General features: G+C 34.4%; 2 protein-coding genes and 2 long non-coding RNA genes across 7 annotated transcripts; 1 reads left to right on the forward strand and 3 right to left on the reverse strand.

Annotated features, from left to right (window-relative positions):
- Positions 1-4,769: 4,769 nt before the first annotated feature.
- LOC135151982 (uncharacterized) lies at positions 4,770-7,597 on the reverse strand. Its single transcript, XR_010291001.1, has 2 exons — positions 5,792-7,597; positions 4,770-5,685 (listed from the first exon to the last, which is right to left on the reverse strand). It is a non-coding gene; the product is annotated as an uncharacterized LOC135151982 (long non-coding RNA).
- Positions 7,598-9,920: 2,323 nt separating this feature from the next.
- On the forward strand, positions 9,921-12,289 carry LOC108216155 (STOREKEEPER protein). Of its 3 annotated transcripts, none has more exons than XM_017388843.2 (2): positions 9,921-10,843; positions 12,025-12,289. In XM_017388843.2, the coding sequence occupies exon 1, from the start codon at positions 10,056-10,058 to the stop codon at positions 10,824-10,826; it is 771 nt and encodes a 256-aa protein (XP_017244332.1). In that variant the 5' UTR covers positions 9,921-10,055; the 3' UTR covers positions 10,827-10,843; positions 12,025-12,289. The 3 variants fall into 3 exon arrangements, with proteins under 3 accessions (XP_017244332.1, XP_063948802.1, XP_017244331.1); XM_064092732.1 differs by lacking the exon at positions 12,025-12,289 and adding an exon at positions 11,168-11,997; XM_017388842.2 differs by having other exon boundaries at positions 9,922-10,843; positions 12,040-12,289.
- A 666-nt stretch (positions 12,290-12,955) lies between these two features.
- Positions 12,956-14,885, reverse strand: LOC108216156 (uncharacterized). Of its 2 annotated transcripts, none has more exons than XR_010291590.1 (3): positions 14,381-14,885; positions 13,893-13,975; positions 12,956-13,675 (listed from the first exon to the last, which is right to left on the reverse strand). It is a non-coding gene; the product is annotated as an uncharacterized LOC108216156 (long non-coding RNA). The 2 variants fall into 2 exon arrangements; XR_010291589.1 differs by having other exon boundaries at positions 13,893-13,981.
- A 1,004-nt stretch (positions 14,886-15,889) lies between these two features.
- On the reverse strand, positions 15,890-18,002 carry LOC108217788 (vestitone reductase). Its single transcript, XM_017390679.2, has 4 exons — positions 17,780-18,002; positions 16,552-17,076; positions 16,220-16,415; positions 15,890-16,137 (listed from the first exon to the last, which is right to left on the reverse strand). The coding sequence occupies exons 1-4, from the start codon at positions 17,892-17,894 to the stop codon at positions 15,999-16,001; spliced, it is 975 nt and encodes a 324-aa protein (XP_017246168.1). The 5' UTR covers positions 17,895-18,002; the 3' UTR covers positions 15,890-15,998.
- Positions 18,003-20,512: the final 2,510 nt, after the last annotated feature.

Below are 20,512 nucleotides of genomic sequence, written 5' to 3' on the forward strand. Positions count from 1 at the left end.
AATCGAGTTCACAGGCACATAGTCATTAGGTTCTAACACATAGAATCTATATGCGATGGAATGCTCAGCATAACCAACAAAGATACAATCTATACCTCATTCACCCAAGTTTCTTCTTTTGGGTTCAGTGAGTCTTACAACTGCTCTACATCCCCAAACTCTCAGAAAACTCAATTTTGGTGACTCTTTATACCAAAGTTCATAAGGGGTAATTTTATTCCTCTTACTAGGAATTCGATTCAATAGATAACAGGCTGTCAACATAGCCTCACCCCAGAATCCCTCACTCAAACCCGAGTAGGACAACAAGGAATTGACCATTTCTTTCAAAGTCCTATTTTTTCTTTCTGCCACACCATTTTGTTGTGGTGTATAAGGAGCCGTGGTTTGATGTATTATACCAGTAGAATGAAAATATACTGGATCATAATACTCACCTCCTCTATCAGTACGTAGATTTTTAATCAAGGTACCATGATGATGTAGCTCTACTTCTTCTTTATATATTTTAAAGGAGTCAAGAGCTTCATCTTTCGCATGCAACAAATATACATAACAATATCTAGAAGCATCATCAATAAAAGTAACAACATACTTTTTAATTCCTAATGATGGTGTGTAGAATGAAAATCACACAAATCACTGTGTATCAATTGTAATACATCAGACACCCTATTAGCAACTTTAAAGGGCTTTCTAGTTATCTTTGTTAACATGCATGTTTTACATTTTTCATTGTTTAAATCAATAGCAGGTATGAGGCTCATTTTAGACATATCCTTTATTCTTTTATAATGTACATGTCCTAGTCTAGCATGCCATAATTCTGATTTATTCAAATTTAGGCTAGTACTAGTAGAAGCCATGCAAGAAGATTCATCATTAAATGGAGTATTTACATTCAACATAAACATGCCATTATATAAGCAACCAAAGCCAACAAAAGTGCCATGTTTTGACAAGATATACTTGTCACTTTCATAAACTTGCTTATATCCACAATTATTTAATACAACACCAGACAAGAGATTCTTTCGAATCCCTGGAACATACAACACATTATTTAAATATATACATTTTCCAGGAGTAAACACTAGCTTCACATTTCTTAGTCCTTTGATTGGTTCAGTTGCAACATTTCCCATCTTTAAGATAGATCCATCTTCGATTGGTTGAAAGTTTGTGTACCAACGAAGATCTTTACAGACATGACTCGTTGCTCCAGAATCAATCCACCAAGCAACATTATCATCCTGCACATAAAATGCCTCAGATATCAATGATACATAATTCTGACCTGAATTACAATTTTTCATTAAAATATGACCTTGTTGCTTTTCTGGATCCTTGGATCCACTTGAACCAGCATTAAGCCTTTCTTGCTTACTTTTACCAACCAGACAATCCTTCTTGAAATGTCCAGGTTTGCCACACTTCCAACATGCAATCTTAGGCCTCTTGTTGGAAAAGTTGTTGTTTCCTTTGAATTTCCGTTTATCGCCCTTGCTGGTTTTAGGATTCTTATAAGATCCACCATCTTCAACCATATTCACAGAAGAGTTACCGACTTGGTTCTTGCCCTTAGGATTATTCTCATTTTCTTGAGTCCTCAAAGCCTCTTCAATTCGGAAGTGACTTCCAAGTTCAACCAATGTCATATCTTCTTTATTATGTTTCAAGGTGTGTTTAGAATCCTTCCATGATGGCGGTAGTTGGTCTATAACACCATAAACTGAGATAGATTCATCCATCTTCAGATTGTGTTGAACAAACTGTCCCAAAATCCTTAACAATTCATTGTATTGTTCCATCACCGGTCTAGAATCGACCATTTTGTAATTCATAAAATTACTGACAAGAAACTTCTTACTAGAAGCATCTTCTGCCATGTACTTGGATTCAAGAGAATCCCACAATTCTTTCGCCGACTCAATATTTTGATATACATCAAAGAGGGAATCAGACATACCGTTTAGGATGTGACTGCGACATATGTAGTCATCGTTTTCCCATTTGCAGCGTTGTCTTGTTTGTTCAATAGTCTCATTCACAATCTCTTCTGGCATGGGAGTACTTAGAACATACGCAACCTTTAGCGTGGTCAACAAAAAATGCATCTTCTTTTGTCATCTTCGAAAATCTTGACCCTCGAACTTGTCTAATTTTGCAAACTTACTTGTCATGTCTTTTATAGATTCTCCGTTCGTCATCTTCATAATATAATAACTTCAATCTTTGTTGTATATATATGGTGATAACTTGGATTTTTCTGAAATCGTGTGAACACTTTCAGATTGAAGTTATTTGTGGTTCACCAAATAATTCAATCGGATAAAGTCAGAAATTCTGCAAGATGAGAGAATGTGTTTTGTTGTGTATTTCAAATGAACCATATTCTTGAAATGATCAATGCAACATCTATATATATATGTCAATAGAAGTGTCTTTTGACAATATAGACACACCTTCATCCAAATAGATTTGTCTAATGGCAATAAACACATCTTATCCCAATAGATGTGTCTAATGTCAATGGACAAATCTAATGCCAATAGACACTTCTTTCCACTAGATGTGTCTAATGCCAATGAACATGCCTCATAAGCACTAACACTAAAATCATAATAAACTCAAACAAAGCATACACTCCGTACTCTCCTGACTTGTTCGATGTAATATTATGATTACACTGATCAACTAGTTAATTCAATTACACTAAAATATCCAACAGTGACCGTGCTGTCACTTGTGTTTGTGTCAAAGGCAAGTAATTCTATTCTTTTCTTTTATTTAAGGAGCAAGTATTTCAAATCCCTCTCTTAATAATGCAAGTTTTATATATGCATGACTTGTAATTTCCGCAAGCATTCGTACCTTCATCCTATGATTTAAAATATTTTATTTATTTTTCTCGAAACATACTTGTGTTACTGCACATAATAAAATATACCTAATTCATTAACATTTCATTAAATTCTTTTTCTTTCTTTATTTAAAAGATGAGCCGAAAAAGCTCATAATCCATCATTTTATGAAATCCAAAAAATTCATCAGCATTTGAATACCATCAGATTTTAATGGATTTTAAACAATCCCAGTTGAATACCATCAGATTTTAAAACATAATTTGAAATCCCAATTAAATACTACCAGATTTTGTAGCATAATTTAAAATCTCAATCGAATACCTCAAGATTTTAATGGATTTCAAACAATCCCAATCGAATACCCTCGGATTTCATGAATAAAAAAAATGCTTTAAAATCTCAATTCAATACACCCCTCTAAAATTAGATCTGTTATACAACAAATTACAAAATCGATTGAAAAATCGCCAAGACTGTTAGTACATTTGCAAATTGAGTAAAATGCAGACCGTGTATCTACGTTTACACAATCGTGCACTTTGTGTACCTCATCTTTGGAAACTAGCAAAATATATACCTGAGCTTGGAAGATTCTTGCATATGACGTACTGCCATTAGAAATGGTTTGACAGCGTTAGTGTGCAGGGGGAGGGGAGTGTCCTTCCAGTGTGGCATATCTGTTATGGGTCCTGTTCCACGACAACCACGTGTTAGATAAGGGTTATCTAACACACTGTACGGGGGCTATTGGATTTATATTTCAAGCGCTCAGATCCAATTTTGGGTTTTTAATGTATCCGCGGTTATTTTCCGCGGAAGGGAAAACTCCCTATCCGCGGTTATTTACCGCGGAAGGGAGTTTTCCCTATCCGCGGTTTTTTATAGCGGATACATTAAAATCTCAGATTGGATCTGAGCCTTTGAAATATAGATCTAACGGCCCCCATACAGTGTGTTAGATAACCCTTATTTAACACGCGGTTGTCAAGGAACAGGACCCATCTGTTATTTGTTTATTTTGTTTAAAGGCCATGAACCAGATTAGTTGGCTGTTATCTTGTACTAATGCTTGCATAGGTTTTATTTATTGTAAATTTGATGCATCGAACGAAGAAAGCTAATGATCTTAAAACAAAGAACAAAGAACAAATTTTATTTTTATCGAACGAAGAAAGCTAATGATCTTAAAACAAAGAACAAATTTTATTTTTGGATAATAAGTTATCTGGAAAAATTTTAACAGCATATGAGTACTGGTTAATAATTATCCTTTATTATTCAATTTAAATAATCACCCCTCTGGTCCATTATATAAGTCGTTTGACTTCTTACATGATTTGACTATATAACAAATTTTAATATTTTTAATTGTTTTCTGAATACAAGTATAATAGAAATATTTTTATTCAGAAATTTTTTTTTTAAAAAATAACAATTATACAACTCCTAAAAATACGTGTTAAAAATCAAACGCCCTATATAATGGATCAGAGGGAGTAGTTGTTAATAATTATTCTTTATTATTCAATATTAAAAAATATTTATTCTTTATTATTCAATAAATGCAACCAGCTTTTTTTTTTTGTCAGGGTCTACATTCTCGTAGATGAGTTGTATCATAGATACAATAAGCAGCAACAGAGATTTCTTTCATCCATCAAAGTTTATCATCTAACCGAAAGATATGCAAGATATCTCCGGACGTTTAGATAATAAGACTTTAAAGTCTGAATAAGAAAACCCATAAGTCTCTTTCCAGGATCCTAAAAATCAAAACAAGCAAAGAGAAAACATGAGAATAATAATTTAAGCAGAAAAAATATATATTGTGAGGGAAAACCTATAAAAACCAAATAAAAGAATATTCAACACAAGGCATAACAACTTATTCAACAAAAAGAATATTTTAAACTAATAAAGAATATAGACAAATAAAAATTAAAATGTCTAACCAAAGCAAGAACTTTGGTTAGACACACAAGTATTAAAATATTCATAATTCATACTAAACCTTTTTTTCTTGTGAAAACAAATTAACACAAACAAAGAATTTTATATGCAAATACAACTATTCTATCAATAAAATGCTCACAGATTCCATCAAGAAAGGCCTCTGCCCTAGAAAAGATATGGTATATATACATTTAAAGCATCTATACGACCACCCTAAACTCTTTTTCTTTATAAACCAAAATGTGCTTCTAACTGCCAAAGAAGTTGAATTCCTAGGGGGCTGGCCAACTTGGCTCTGAAGCTTTTTAAATCAATACTCATCAGCGCGCCAAATATCGAATTCAGGACCTACTGCCACCTCTGAGGAACTTACATCCCATATATCTGACATTCCGCCGATGACTCCGAATTCTGGTGCAACAAAATTATTAAAATTACCCCACACTTCATTGTTGGAGCCTGACATACCAGATTCAAACCCATGTCTGGTCTTGTCAATTCTTCAAATCCGGAAGACACAGAATACTCCTGAAAACACTCTTTAGGCTCTAGGGGCCTGGGAAGATCATCTGGTATGTCGAATTTATATGAACCAATGTTCTCAAAATGAGCCAAGAACGCAGGGTTGTGGAACACTTTTGCTAAGAAAGAAAACCATTTGCTTCTGCTTCTGTTCTGCTGCTTGGAGCTTTTCGTTCACTGCTTCCATATGCTGAATCGTTCCACGATGTTGCTGCTGCAATTCAATGACCTCCTGCATCATCACAGTCATCTCTTTTCTTAACTGTTCTATCCCACCATCAACTGCTGGTTTTCTTACTTCAAGTAAAGATCCAGTATTCTCGGCCAATAAGCAGTATTCTTACTTTGAGACAAAGAAAAACATATTACTATTTCATAAACTGAATCTCGCCAAGCCAAGTGATTTGAAACCGGAGCAGAGTCATACAATAAAGATGATTCAGAATTACCTCCAGATTATTTTTATTGTTTGTAAACACTTCAGGTATTGTCCAATAAGCTATGTGCAAATACCATCCAGTTAATGTATGTATAAGTTTGATGTCATTTGAGCCTGATGAAATATTGTGGTCATTAGCTCTGCAATCGCCTGGTATTCATAATAATCAAGAACTTGCAAAGAAGCCAACAGACAAAATAAGGCACTGAAGAACAGGCTATTTGATGATATTTGTTTGTTATTTGCTCTAATTATATAACTATATTCTATATGGTCCATCATTAGAACATTATTTTAGTCCGTAATTAAGTACCCTTTCAATTAGGCTTATCCTATTGACTGATCACCTCTGTTTTAATGGTACTTACCAAAAAATATGCCCTAATTGAATATGAGACATTTTCTCATCACCAATTAACTCATATTCAATGTAATTAAATAGAATTAATTCCTATTTAGTCTCCTTTAATTTTATAAATTACCATATAACTGACTCTATACTGATTTATTCATATCCATGATTTTGCTCCTTATCGGCCTAGATTAATGCTTAATCATAGCAGTTCATATTAATTGATAACATGTGTTTTGTATTTCAAAAATGTCCTTTAGTTATGCTCGTCTAAGTGATTTTTATAAAACAGTTAACTTATTCTTATTATATGCTGAGAAGCAGTATTCCTAACTCCTGGATTGATGCCTATAATCTGATGCAAAGTATCAGTATGATCATATACTGGTTTGTTATGGGGATATTACAAAAGAAGATTCCAGTGTTTGTATTTTTTTACTAATTCAAAGGAAAATTAATCTTTCACTTATTCCTTTTAAAAAATTTAAATGCCAACCTGAAAAATCTCTACAGCGTTTCTTGTTTTCAGTTTAAGATACCACTAGACACTAGCTAATGGTGGTTCTCCTTCCTGAGACACCAAATATTCATACTTGTATAATCATTACTGACAAATCGGATTCCACATTACAAATATACTATCAGAGCTTACTATTTATTAACTTATCATAATTAGACATGGAGATAATAGAATTTTATATGTCAAAAGACATAACTGTGTAAAATGGTATACACCATCGCCCAACTTGGGTACCATATTGTCTCTAAAAGACACACAAAGCCATCGTACATGGCCCCCAACCTTTGTGGTACAGTCATATTAGCATGAAAGAGATCCGCACAAACAACTTATTACTAGAAGTAAAATACAGAGATCCGCACAAACAACTTATTACTAGAACTAAAATACAGAGATCCGCACAAACAACTTATTACTAGAACTAAAATACAAACATGTGAATCTTAGCAAAAATACAGAATTCTATTAATGTACACAATATCACATAGCTATACACATTAAAATATACAGAGAACTAGTACTCATAAGTCTAACTTGTGCAGATAGTAGAATCGAAACATAAACCTACACACAAAACTAGGTTCAGTTCCATATAGTCAACTAGTCTATCTGATTCCTGAGCATGTGGCGATCATATTCAATAAACTCCTAAGATAATCAACAATAAAACACTGAAATACTGAGAACAAATTCGATAATATCCAATAGATTCAGCTTATGTATCATACACACAAAAAACTTTTATAGATCTAGTTCTGATTTGTTAGCCCGTAAATAGAATCACTAATCAAGGCTATCCGTGCACAAAATCACACTCACACAGCGGTAACCATCAATAGAATTAGACAGACAATTTGTAACCAACAGATTCATAATCAATCAACTATCGGAAAAGAACGCTGATGTCCACAAAACTAGATTCAATTCTTATACAAAAATTTTAAAACAGAGCTTTATTCTTAATTTTAAGAAGGAAAATGCTAGAGACCCCAAAAAATTGTCCCAAATGATGTGTCCAAATCTGATTGGCTGAATTCACTCCCATAATAATGAGACCCCACTGCAGATTCATCAATCACCCAATCATAACTAGCCACTTGTTTGCCACATCATTTGGTAAAGTTTTTTGGGAATTTTTTTTGGGGTCTCTAGCATTGCCCTTTTAAGAATAGTAAGAATATTATTGAATAATAAAGAATATTCATTGTTAACTATTTATTTTGTTCAAGTACTCTTAAGAGTTTTGAATATTCTTTATTATTCATATTGATTGTTCAGTGATTAGTTATTAAAAAATATTCATTTATTATAATTTAAAATACACTAGATATATTTTTCAATCTGTTTTTAACTTTTCTCAATTTTTGTTATATATACAAATTTCAATCAAATTATAATAAATATGATTAGTCAAAAGTTAAAAAAAACATGCATTTAAATTTCACGTTCTAACAAGTATAACTATCCTACAAGGTTGGCTATTAAATAATAAAAATTGATGGCAAGATAAAATATAAAATCACTAATGTAATCTGTTAGGAAATAATAGTTTCTTGACCTTTTTTCACGTACTTTAAGAGTTTTGACGGTGCATTTATAAATATTTTTTTTAAAACTTTTTTTTTGTGAATAAAAATATTGATGTCATATTTTTTGTTCACAAAAAAAATTTGAAAAATTATATTTATAAATGTACAGTCAAAACTCTTAAAAGTACGTGAAAAAAAGTTAAGAGACTAATATTTCCGAATAGAGCGAGTAAAGTGTATTTTGTTATACTGATCTGTCAAAACTAAAATGTCTGGAGTAGGATTTTGTTAATCCCGTCAGATTCATGTGCTGCTACTCCGTCAATAATATAGTTCGCTTGACTTTTTACACGTAATTTTAGGTGTTTTTTATACGTAATTTTAGGTGCTTTGATCACATAGCAAATATTAATATTTTTGTAATTTTCTTCTTCTGAATAAAAATATAATATTTATATTTTTATTCAGGAAAAAAAATTACAGAAATATTAATATTTGCTATGTGGTGAAAGCACTTAAAGTTACGTGTAAAAAGTCAAACGACCTATATTATGGACCAAAGAGAGTATTAGCTAACCTCAAAACTTTAATACTCAGTCTACCTTCTTTTCCCTGTCTTAGAAATCTTGATTAAAGAGCTTAAGGGGTCGTTTGGTTCGAGGTGTTCAGGTATCAGGTATGGGTTTTCTTCATTCCAAACCTATACCCGGTGTTTGGTTAAGAAAAAATCATTTTGAAACCCATTCCTCAAACCCACAAGGTATGAGATTCTCATACCCAAGTAGGGAGGTGGGTTTCAGGTATGGGTATGAGGAATGAAAGTTTTTTTTTATTTCATCTATATTCATACATTACATAAATATTTTTGATACAAGACTAAATCAACAACTCAAAGATACATAAAAAATATTAATTAAAATAATATTTTGAATTTATTAAAATTAATTATTTAAAAATATTTTAAATAAAAAATGTTCATTCCGTCAAACAACCAAACACCTGATATCAAAAATGATACCTCAACCCCATACCATGCTAACCCGATTCCTCATTCCAACCCCATACCGACTCTCGAACCAAACGACCCCTAAAAACTTTGAATAATTTAACATGCGGGTCTGATGTGCCATTCTGAGACATGCAAGTGGAATTACCCTCCTAACCCTCCATTCTAACTGTTTGACTAACGCCGTTAATGGTCTTCTAACTTCAGTACACCATTTGCTAGAATCTTTAAAGTAGAAGTATACACTTTGCTAGTTTTCAAAGATGAGGTACACAAAATGCACAATTGTGTAAACGTAGGTACACGGTTTGCATTTTACTTTGCAAATTTTAAAAGTTAGAAAATATTTGCAAATTTTATTTTACAAAGAAAGTAAATCCGCAAAATCTACTTTGAAATAGATAATTTTCAAAACTTCCCAACTTTTAATCATAAATATCGTAATTGTCAAATTTAAAAAGCAAGTAATAAGAATTTGAAAGTGAATTACCGGTGATCATCATTAACACCCTGCTCCCGAGTTTTAAAAAGGGAGGAAAGCAAGTGAAAAAGAAATAAAGTTATCTAACTTTCACTCCTACTCGTGCTCCCGAGTTTTTTAAAGGGAGGAAAGCGAGGAAAGCGAGTGAAAGTGAGTGAAAATATAGCATAATTTCACTCCAAAACTTTCACTCCAAAAATGGGATGAAAGTGAAAGCACACTTGCATTCATTTGCATCCAAAGACGTGTCATGTTGATGAGTTTTGCCGTTTCATTTTCCCAGCAAATTACGCATCCCCATCCCCATTCCTTTAAAAACAACACAGTTGTCTATACTCATCATTCAAACTTAGCAATAAGCATCCCTCTGTTATTTGAAAACCCTAATGGCAAAACCCCAAAATCTCCCCTCTCCAGAATCTGAAAGCACTGATGATTCTGAATCTGAATCACAGCAACCCACCAAAAACCCTTGTGATAATGTTTTATCTGCATGTAAGAAACCCATTAAGCCCAATGCCAAGCGTCCAGCTGATAAGGCTTCCACGAGCAAGGGGGAGCTTTTCTCAAGGGTGTTTACTGAAGAGGATGAGATTGCGTTGGTGGAAGGTATGATCGAGTTCAAGAAAACAAATTCTAATCCGAGTTCGAAGATGGTTGCGTTTCAGAGTTTTGTTAAGGATTCCTTGTCTTGTGATGTTAATGTGAAGCAGATTGTGGGTAAGATTAGTAAGTTGAAGCAGAAGTTTGTGTGTAATGTGGGGAAACTACAGAATGGTGAGGACCCCATGAGTTGGAAGCCTCATGATTATAAGCTGTTTGAGCTTTCGAGAGAGATTTGGGGAAGTGAGGTTCTGGGTGGTATGGAAAAAGATAAGAATGATGATCATGGGGGTAGTAAGACGGAGGCGGAGGGGGAGCTTTGGTGGTCATTGTATCCTTGTTTGTGTGCTTCGCTTGAAGCTGAAGCGAATAAGAAGTTTAGAGGGACGATATCGGCGAAAGAGTATGTGAACAAGGTGGTTAGAGGACTCGAGACGAAGAGGGCTGTTGAATTGGAGGGTGAATGGAAGAATTTTGTGGTAATGCAGCAGCAGGTGTATGCGGAGAGGACAAAAATGATTAGGAAACAGGCTGAAGCTGTGATGAATTCCTGAAGTCGTAGTGGAGCAAGGTAATTGCATTTAACTTGAAAGTCTAGAATCTTGGCTATTGTTTGTTCTATGCTGTTTTTTGTTTATGCGCCTCTTATGTCATGGTTTGTAATTGTGGTTTCCTAACTCTAGGAATTAACTATCTTGACAGATTCTTTAAGTTTCTTTTCAAGGCATTTTGTTCATGACAAATTAGGAAAACTTGATATTCAATGTTATATATAGCTAATTCTTAAATTTATCATGAGGCATAGAGCTAAAAAAATTTATGTTTTAATTATGTAAATATGTTTTGAGGGTTTGTATTTTTTAGTTACACTAATTATTATTTATGATAAAAGCAGGGGCAGGCTTGGATCTTTTTCTGAAGTAGGTTATTTAAAACCAAAAGATGATTTGAAAACTTGTGCAGACGCTTCATGTCAGAGATGGCATCTCTATATGTGCTATCAACAGATTTATCTCCACAGGGCATAACTTCTAAGTAAATGAAATGAACTAAGCTTTTCTGTGTCATTCTAAGTGATGTCTAGAAGCATCAACCTTCACGCATCTTCTATGGTTTCGGTCATCTGTCATGAGACGTATTGGCGAGTGGCCTGATAAGATTATAATTGTCTAGGAAAATTCCTCATTTTAACTTAAAAGAAAGCTGTGACTTGGACCAAAGCACTTTGCAGATACGACATCTTTATGGTAGATTTCGAGATAGACTTGTCTTGATTATACTTTAAGAATTATTATCTGTTAGCTATACTAAATTGTGGTTATTATTTTGTTTGTACTACAAGGTAATATCCTTGATAAGTTGGCAGACAATGTTTTAAAGTGGTATTGTTACTTGTCTAATATGGCTATATGCTTTTGTGGCTATGCTTGTGTCTCTTTTTGGAATCCTTTGTAGATGGACCCAAATGCAATTAATCTGGATAAGTATGTAAGGTGTGATTTGAGCTGTGCTGAGAGAAAACATGTATGACAGATGAACTTTAGATGGTGTAATTTATTTAGTTGAAGAAATGTTTATATTTGATAGAAGTAACATATGGAAAGCACTACATCAGATACACTATTTTCTAGATCACGTATTCTCTTGTCGCTAACCAAAATGTAGCATATTCCAAAGTTATAATTTTGAAAGCAATGTATGACTGTATGAGCACAGATTGGATCATGTATATCTCTGTAATCACTTTACCAGTGACTTGCATTGCAGGTATAGTTGCTGATTTTGCTTGAAAGTCCCGTTAACTCTACTAGGTGTGGCATGTAAACAAAGCTTTTGGAAGGTGCTAGCTTTTGCTGAGAGAATTCCATGGAATATCTTTTGAACTCCACATGCTGTAATTTCTTTACATGCCAAGTTTAGCAAGTATTTATGTCTAGGGGGTGGCAAACTCTGTAAACATTACTCTCATGTGCTGCTACTATTTTTTTATAACTAATATGTGTTCTTCGGATGGTTACGCTTTCCTTTTTGATCAAATGGATTTTAGCTAATAGAGCAAATGAATATTTCCGCTACTGATGCATTTGATCTTACCTACAATTGTGTTTGTGCCTGTTGGAGTGCTGCTAGCCTGCTATTTTCTTTTTGCAGAAGTTCCCATCATAGTATACTTGCCTAGCTAAATAGCATGTTTTTGTTCCTCTAATTACATTTAGAATGTACATTGTGGTGAATTTAATTTGGACAATGAATTGCACTCAAAATGTTTATATTAATCTAGCTAGTACCTAGTTGTTTAGATACACTCCTTGTCTCCGAAGGATGGACATACCTCTAATCACAGCTTTGATCCAATAAGTGATCAAAACAAACTTTAGACCGTGTTTAAAACTGGGTTAAGTATCGAAACAGCTTTGATCCAATAAGTGATCAAAACAAACTTTAGACCGTGTTTAAAACTGGGTTAAGTATCAAATTGGTCATTACATAATTAGCAAAGTCTTAAATTTATCACTCATAAATCTGGGGTCTTAAATTGGACACTTTCCACGCATATATTGCTGATTTTCGGTGATAAATTTGATAATATTTTTTTGACGAACAATTTGAAATTTTATTAGTTTATGACAGACTTTTTTTTTCTTTGCTGAAACCCATGATCCTTAATAATCAACAATCAATATTCAGGGAACAAAGTAAACTGTGATAAATGAGATCCTTGAGGATCATGAAGTATAATTCAGTTTAGTGAAAATACGACACTGCACTATAGAAACTATAGTTTCTTCTAAAGCAGAGTACACAGTATTCCAAAACTTATGCCCCAACTTCTACACCAGACAATAAATCCTAAAAATCATTAAGCTGAAGAAAAAACACTAGAATACATCAAGAATGAAGCCGCTGAAAATTTTTAGTAAAGATGAGTTTTAGTAGATCCATCAGGTTACACGGGCACAATATTTTAGTTGACAGAACCATTCTACACTATACTCCCTCTGTCACGGGCAAAAAAAGAAAATGCGTGCAAACAGTGTACGTGTGCAAACAGTGTACGTAAACTACTGAGGAGGGACGGAGGGAGTATGTAAAAATGAAGGGAAGGACACATTTTTAAGTAGATGTGTCCACACAAAGACCAAAGACAAGAATATATAGTCCTACTGTAATACAAAAAAAGGCCTAAAACCCTCACCACACATGAATAACACTAATTGTTCACAAATAACATCAATGAAGATAATAAGAGTGATAATTAGTACCTGTTTCTTGTTGTGTTCAAGAACGGCAAATCGCACAATGCTATCGATCTCAGCACTGTTCTGAGAAGAAGGCTTGAGTCCACCGAGAAAAGTCTTGTGTTTCTTCATCATCTTGATCAACTGTACGTCTCTGCAATACCCTGACTCACAATAATAAGCGAATAGTAATACTAAAACCAGGCCAAGATATGGTCTTCTTCATGGGTGCGAATGTGAATGGTCCCTTGCCAGGATAGATAAACTAAGCAAACATTTCGAACATGGCTTGCAAACATTTTGAACATTGCTTTTTACAAATGGAAGTTTATTCACGAGATTAATATTAGGTCAGATAGGTTTGAATGAGGCCATCATCACCTGCAGTTGAAGATTATACAACTCCACAGCCATCTCTTCTGCAGTTAGTCCATTCACCACCGCTCCTGTATTAGATGACGTTCCTGAAGCTGAAGAAGCATCATGATCCTCTCCTAATGGTTTCACCTCACTAACTAACCACACAGTAAATTTTTCCCACCAAATTGACAATCGTTACAAGAATAAAAAGAATGCTTCACGCTCAACAAATTTGCTGCAGATCTTACAAAACTCGTCAGGGCCAAAATTTACTAATTTAAAACGCAAAATAAATATGAAATTGTCGCCAAAAGGTAAACTACATTAAAATTCCATCCTCATAACATATAATGCCAAAAGAAACACGGCAGACCAAGCTATATCTCTGAGAAGGTATTTTGATTGATTACAAATGAACTAGCACTTAGATGGGAAAAACAATTCTCAACTTTCTTACTACTATAACAAGACTGTATATCAATAGATAGACAAACAAGAGTACAACTCACAAATTAGAAGCTTTCCTCCAATCTGGAGGTAACAGCTCGTAGTTTTGAATAAACCTTCCCAGCGGGGAGCCCAAGATAAGACTGCAGAAGGAGACTCTTGCAATTTTGATGTTAGCAAAAGATCCTAAAATGTGAATTTTTGTGTCAGCAATCACAATACGGGTCTTTGTAGAGTTTTCAATTGCAAACTTATGTTGTGTTTGGTTGGGGTGAATAATTCCGGAAGGAATGGAATGAAAAATGAACTATATTATGAGCAATTGTTAACAAATTTCATTCCTTCATCCATTCCATTCCTTACATTATGTGCTGAAGATCATACCTTCAATTTCAGATGGAATGCTTCATTCTCTCCTACCCCCAATTTCTTCTCAAATCTCATTAGAGGCCGTTTGGAAACATGCATTTCATTTCAAATAATGGATTTCAAATGACAGAATTTGAGTTGTCATTTCAAATTCTCAGATTTATACTAAAATTTGAATATCTGGATTTCAAATGAAATTCAAATTCCCAAACAGCATATTTGATCAAATCCAGGATTTCAAATGAAATCCAGATTCCCAAACAGGCCATTATATCAATTTTGCACTCACTTATATTTATTTCAAAATTTTCCTTCTATCTCTATTAGTTTCAAGTAATTTTACTCATTCCATTCCATTCCATTCCATTCTCCCTAACCAACATTAGTTTTACTAGTGTGTACATGACATTTAATATTATAAGGTCTGAATAGTACTCTATGCAAACCGTGCTAAACAATTTTGAACTGCCTCCAGCAATACCCTAGTATTTGACAAGAGAATGGCAACCCAGCGACAAAGTTCATCTAAACACTACTCTACCCACAAGCCCTCTTCATCTGCATGCGAGAAACCTAAGTCCGAGGAGAGTAAGAGAGTTGATGAGTGTAAGAGTGTTGAAAGGATATTTACGGAAGAAGATGAGATTCTTTTGTTGAAAGCTGTCATTGATTTTAAGCAAAACAAAGGGAGTGATTCGAGGTTTAACATGCATGTGTGTTATTCACAAGTCTGTTAAAGAATCATAATTGTCTTGTGCTGTTGAGTATGTTGAAGAAAAGGTTTAAGAGAAGGGCAATGAAAGGACAGATTGGTGAGGAGGAATATGAGTCGAGTGGTGTATGCTCTCCATGCAAATCTGGGCGACTGAGATTCTGGGGAAAGGAAAGACTGAATTTGTGTGCTTCACTGGAATCTGAATCCTGAAGCAAGTAAGAATGTTAAAGCGCCAATAAGACCTAAGCAATACGCGAGGATGGTCATTAGCGGCCTCAAGGAAGAGGAAGCTATAGGATTTGAGCATGAATTGAATGATTTTAGTGTTGATGGAGCAGAAGGTTTATGCAGACAAGGCAAAGCTGATTCTTCAACAAGCTGAGATGAACCTTTGGGCTGTGTTCACTTGAAAACTTTGTTCTGAAGATATTTATTTATTACAAATAATAACTAAAAGATTTAGCATAGAAACAGAGACATGGAGGTGAAATACAAACGCATCTTATTGACTTATCAAACGATTAGAGGATATGATCCTGCATGTGTGACTGTTACAAAGATGCTGAATATGCAGGAACTTTTATCAAACATAAATTTTAGAGAAGATCCTTCCGCTTGCAACATTCAATTGCCTCATCATAAATTTGCTCGATTCCATATTTATATTCAAATCCAGTGTCTAAGAGTTTCTTTGACGAGACTAGAATTCTTTTAGAATCCTCAAGCTTTAGAGAACTGCAGAAACATTAAAATGGCAGTCACTTAAATCTTCTACCCCAAAAACCAGTAAAGAGTTTAAACAAAAACAAGACCTTACCTGGTTGAAGATACATTGTATTCAGGATATCTCTCTGAAAGAAATTTTTGGAGCTCATCAACTTTTATATCAATGACTGAGCAAATGTACCTTCCTCTAGCATTCGGGTATTCAAAAAGAAAGATATGTGCAGTAGCAACGTCATCCACGTGCACGATGGATATACAGGTAGAATATTCAGGTAGAATCTTATCACCTGTTCAAATTGAGAACAAGAAACCATATTTATTCATTTTTATCATGCCTATAGAGGTTGATCTTACTTTGTGTTCACCAGAGTGGTCATCTATATCAAGCACGACAAACAGATTCTGTAACAGAAAAGTACATACCAAATATTGCTGCCATTGAAGCACGCACTGAGCCGGGACAACGAGGATTAATGAAGGGACCGTGAATAAAAGTAGGAATTACTGTCACAAGATCCAGTCCATGCTTTTCTGCAAACTCTAAGGCTGCTCTTTCAGTTAAGGTCTTGGATATGTAATAAGGTCCTGCAGATGATTTTAGTGATCTGACAAAGTCTACATCCGTCCACAAAGTCTCATCCACTACACTTGAATCTTTGCCACTAAACAAGACAGCAGATGAGCTTGAAGTGTACACAACTCTCTTCACTGTTTTTGAATCGAGGCATGCACGCAAAATGCTTATGGTCACATTAATTGATGCTTGGAGGTTTGTTTCTTCATCTTCTTTTGCCTCAAACTCTACATTATGAGCAACATGAAACACACCAACACATCCCTGAATTGATTCATTGAAACTTTCTGGTTTGTCGAAATCTGCATTGAATATCTGAAGCCTCTCCGATGCTCCAGGCAGGTTTGTGAGGTAATTGACATCCTTCTTTTGGCCTAAATGTGATCGAAACAAATTTTAGGCCATGCTAAAAACTTTATATACAGAAAAATAAGAGAATGAAAAAGACAACATACAAGATTGTTACTCTAGCAATTTTATAGATTAAGCACGTCTCGACAGCTCAATTCAAACAAAAAAATTGAGGGAGTAGATAAACCAATATAAAAGAAATGAAAATTTCAAGTTAGCAAAATCCTCTTCTGGACAGAAATTATATCAAATCAATCCTTATAAAACTCCATATATCATTTCATAACATTGACAAGTTAAAAGTTGAAGTGCACAATATTAATTTCTATCTGATTAAATCTATTACCTAAATATTTTCTAATCCATCTAATAATAGCTCTTTGGGTTTGGTCCATCATGGCATCATCCATGGCAAACGACTGCTACTACATACTTTTCCGTGCTAATTATCCGTCGAAAGGTGCGCCTACTTTAATTGTGAGTACAGAGGGAACATTCCATCATACAACAGTTAGGTGAATAAAATTAGGTGTTAGACTTTCACACTTATTATCCCTGGAACCTATAGTGCAACATAAGTCTGCCATGAACATGAGCCTTACTTACCTTGGTCAGTGTTTGACTATAAAAAGAATCTAAACTTATAATAATTAGATACAAAATAGTTAATAATTAAAAAATCACCAAAACAAAGAAGTGAATGATTATAATAATCTAACAACTTACCAGGGTGAGATCTAATAGTGGTGTTAACAGCATAGCCATGTTGAAGAAGTCTCATGACCAGCCAAGAAGCTACAAAACCTGTTCCACCAGTTACACAAACAACACCTTTCTCCATATTTCTTTCTGATATTTTTTCTTGAAACTTGAGGTGGTTTTATATCAAAAGTGGCCGGTAGGTGTATATTTTTCGGTAAGATATTTCTTGTTTCTGTTTACAGTACTTGTTTGTAACTAAATTATGCAGTCCTTCATTTATCTGTCTAATTTATGGCCACATTTTTTTTTGGCCCACATTCTTTAGGACTGAAATTATATGAAATCAGGTGAATCAACCACATTTTGTTTGGTTAGGTAGTGCCTATTGTCAGTCTTTATTGGTGATTGCCAATTCATAGCAAAGCAGTGGCAAAAATTGATGGGGAAAGTAACAATCAAATAAGACATTAGGAGTAAAAATATTGAGATCAACACTCAGATAAACAAATGTTGCAATCCCTTTCAAACAGAGACAGCATAACAGGTGAAATAAAAAACTTTGAAATTATGAACTTTGGAAAGAACACAATGAAAGCCATATGCTCTGGTCCATATTTGTAAATGAATCCAGTGTCTAGTAACTTCTTTGTTGAGACCCGAAAAATTTTAGAATCTCTTTTCTTTTGGTAACTGCAGAGGCATGATTGTGGCAATCAGTTAAATATTCTTCACCATTAGAGCATCTCCAAGGGCAAAATGTATAATGGTTGGCTATATTGATTGGTTATATGGATTATGTAAATTTTTTGCTAAGAGGACATGTATATGCTCCAACGGGATTATCTATAATTTTGCTTGTGTAAAATTATACCTAAGGGCTCACTTGGTTCGACAAATATAGGCAACCAAATATGGTTGGCTATATTTTTTTGCTAAGGGGTGGAGGGTTGGAGTGATACAATTTTTACATAATCTCTATAAGTGCCATCTAGATGCCACCTAGATGCCACATATACAATTTTTGCTAAGGATTTTTGGGGTTGGAGATGCTCTTAGCCTATAAAGAATTTACACAAGAACATTTAATTAAATGTACAATCTTTAATTAGCATTGGATTGAAGTGCGCATTGTTATCTTTGCTCTAGAGACACATACAAGTTTCTGTAATGATAAATCTCATGCCAAGCCAAAGGACCAAAATAATGACAAGGCAGTTTTAGGGACATTAGAAAAACAACAACCAGACTAAATATTGTCAGAATCAGCTAACTCAGCATGCCTATTACAGGTTGAAGACACCTTGGTAGGTTGCCGAGGGGGAGGATGGTTAGAAGATTTAACACTACTAGACAGTGGCGGAACCAGGATTAATTTTGACCCCGGGCTGAACTATTATTAAAATTTCAGAAAAAAAATTAAAAGTAAATATGCATACTTTAATTGGTTAAGTGGTGACATCTTTATTGCCTTTTTTTTTTTTTGAAAGGAATGGATTTTGCATGTTTTAATAGCGTTGTAAGATAACTTCATCGTCTATGTCCTTAAAAATGGCCTTCTCGATGTAAACCATCATGTTAAGTGGGCTATTTTATATATATATATATATATATATATATATATATATATATATATACTCCCTCCGTCCCATTGATTAGTATACGTATGGGAAGTGGCACGGAGGTTAAGAAAAAGTGTAATTTGGTGATGAAAAGTAAGAAAAATGGGTGAAGCGGTGGGACCCATTAATATATAATAGTATGTAAAATGAGTGTAGTGTTAGTAAAATGGTGGGACCTACTAATATTTAATGTATAAAGTGGGTGTAGTGGAAGAAGGTAGTGGGTGTAGTTAAGTTTTTTATATTATAAAAATTTACCGGTATGTATACAATTGATGGGACGTCTCAAAAAGGAAAGTGTATATAATCCAACGGGACGGAGGGAGTAATCATTTTTAAATTTGTCCCCGGGCTAAAAATTTAAAATGAATAAATTATACTTATTATTTTTTTTTTCAGCCGGGGCTGGCGCCGGGGCTGGCGCCCCTTGGTTCCGCCCCTGCTACTAGAGGAATGCACCATTGTCTCTGGAGTACACAATTTGCATTCATATTCATTCTTTACAATATTGTCCATATTGAACGGCTTCAACAACCTCTCGCTCCATGAATAACATAAGCTTTTAGACAAGGCCTAGATAACTTGTTTTTCAATCCTCACGTTCATCGTCTTTCACTACTTTTTTCTTGTTTGCCGAACCTCAAAACTCTGTGCACTCTGATTGGACCTTTGCAAATCAGAGCACTTAAACCGACTTCTAACAGACTCCTTTCTGGGGGCTTGGATCTGGCCTGGTGACAACTAGAGCCATCTTTTCTGTTACCTTCTTTAACTCTGTGCACACTATCCATACCTTGGGCCCCAAAATCAAACTATCTTTGCAATAACATATTAAACTTGTCCTCTATAATTTCATATTCAGTATCCTTTTTTATCCCATTATTCACCTTCTGTGAAAATAAGGCGTTTACATGTTATTCTCATGCACTTACTCCATTTAAAGTTCACCAGTGGAATCAAAGAGATCGGCCATTACTCAATTTTAGCAAGACCTTGATACCAAGTCAAGAGTATGCGGCATTACTGAGGAGAGGTGCAAGGATTACAGAAGTACATGATAAACCATAATGCTCTGCCTTGAAGCAAAAGAGAACCGATACTTGTGTTGACCTGCATGATTTTTAAACATGACTAGCCT

Source organism: Daucus carota, chromosome 4 (genome assembly GCF_001625215.2).
Source record: "Daucus carota subsp. sativus chromosome 4, DH1 v3.0, whole genome shotgun sequence".
NCBI classification, from domain to species: domain Eukaryota; kingdom Viridiplantae; phylum Streptophyta; class Magnoliopsida; order Apiales; family Apiaceae; genus Daucus; species Daucus carota.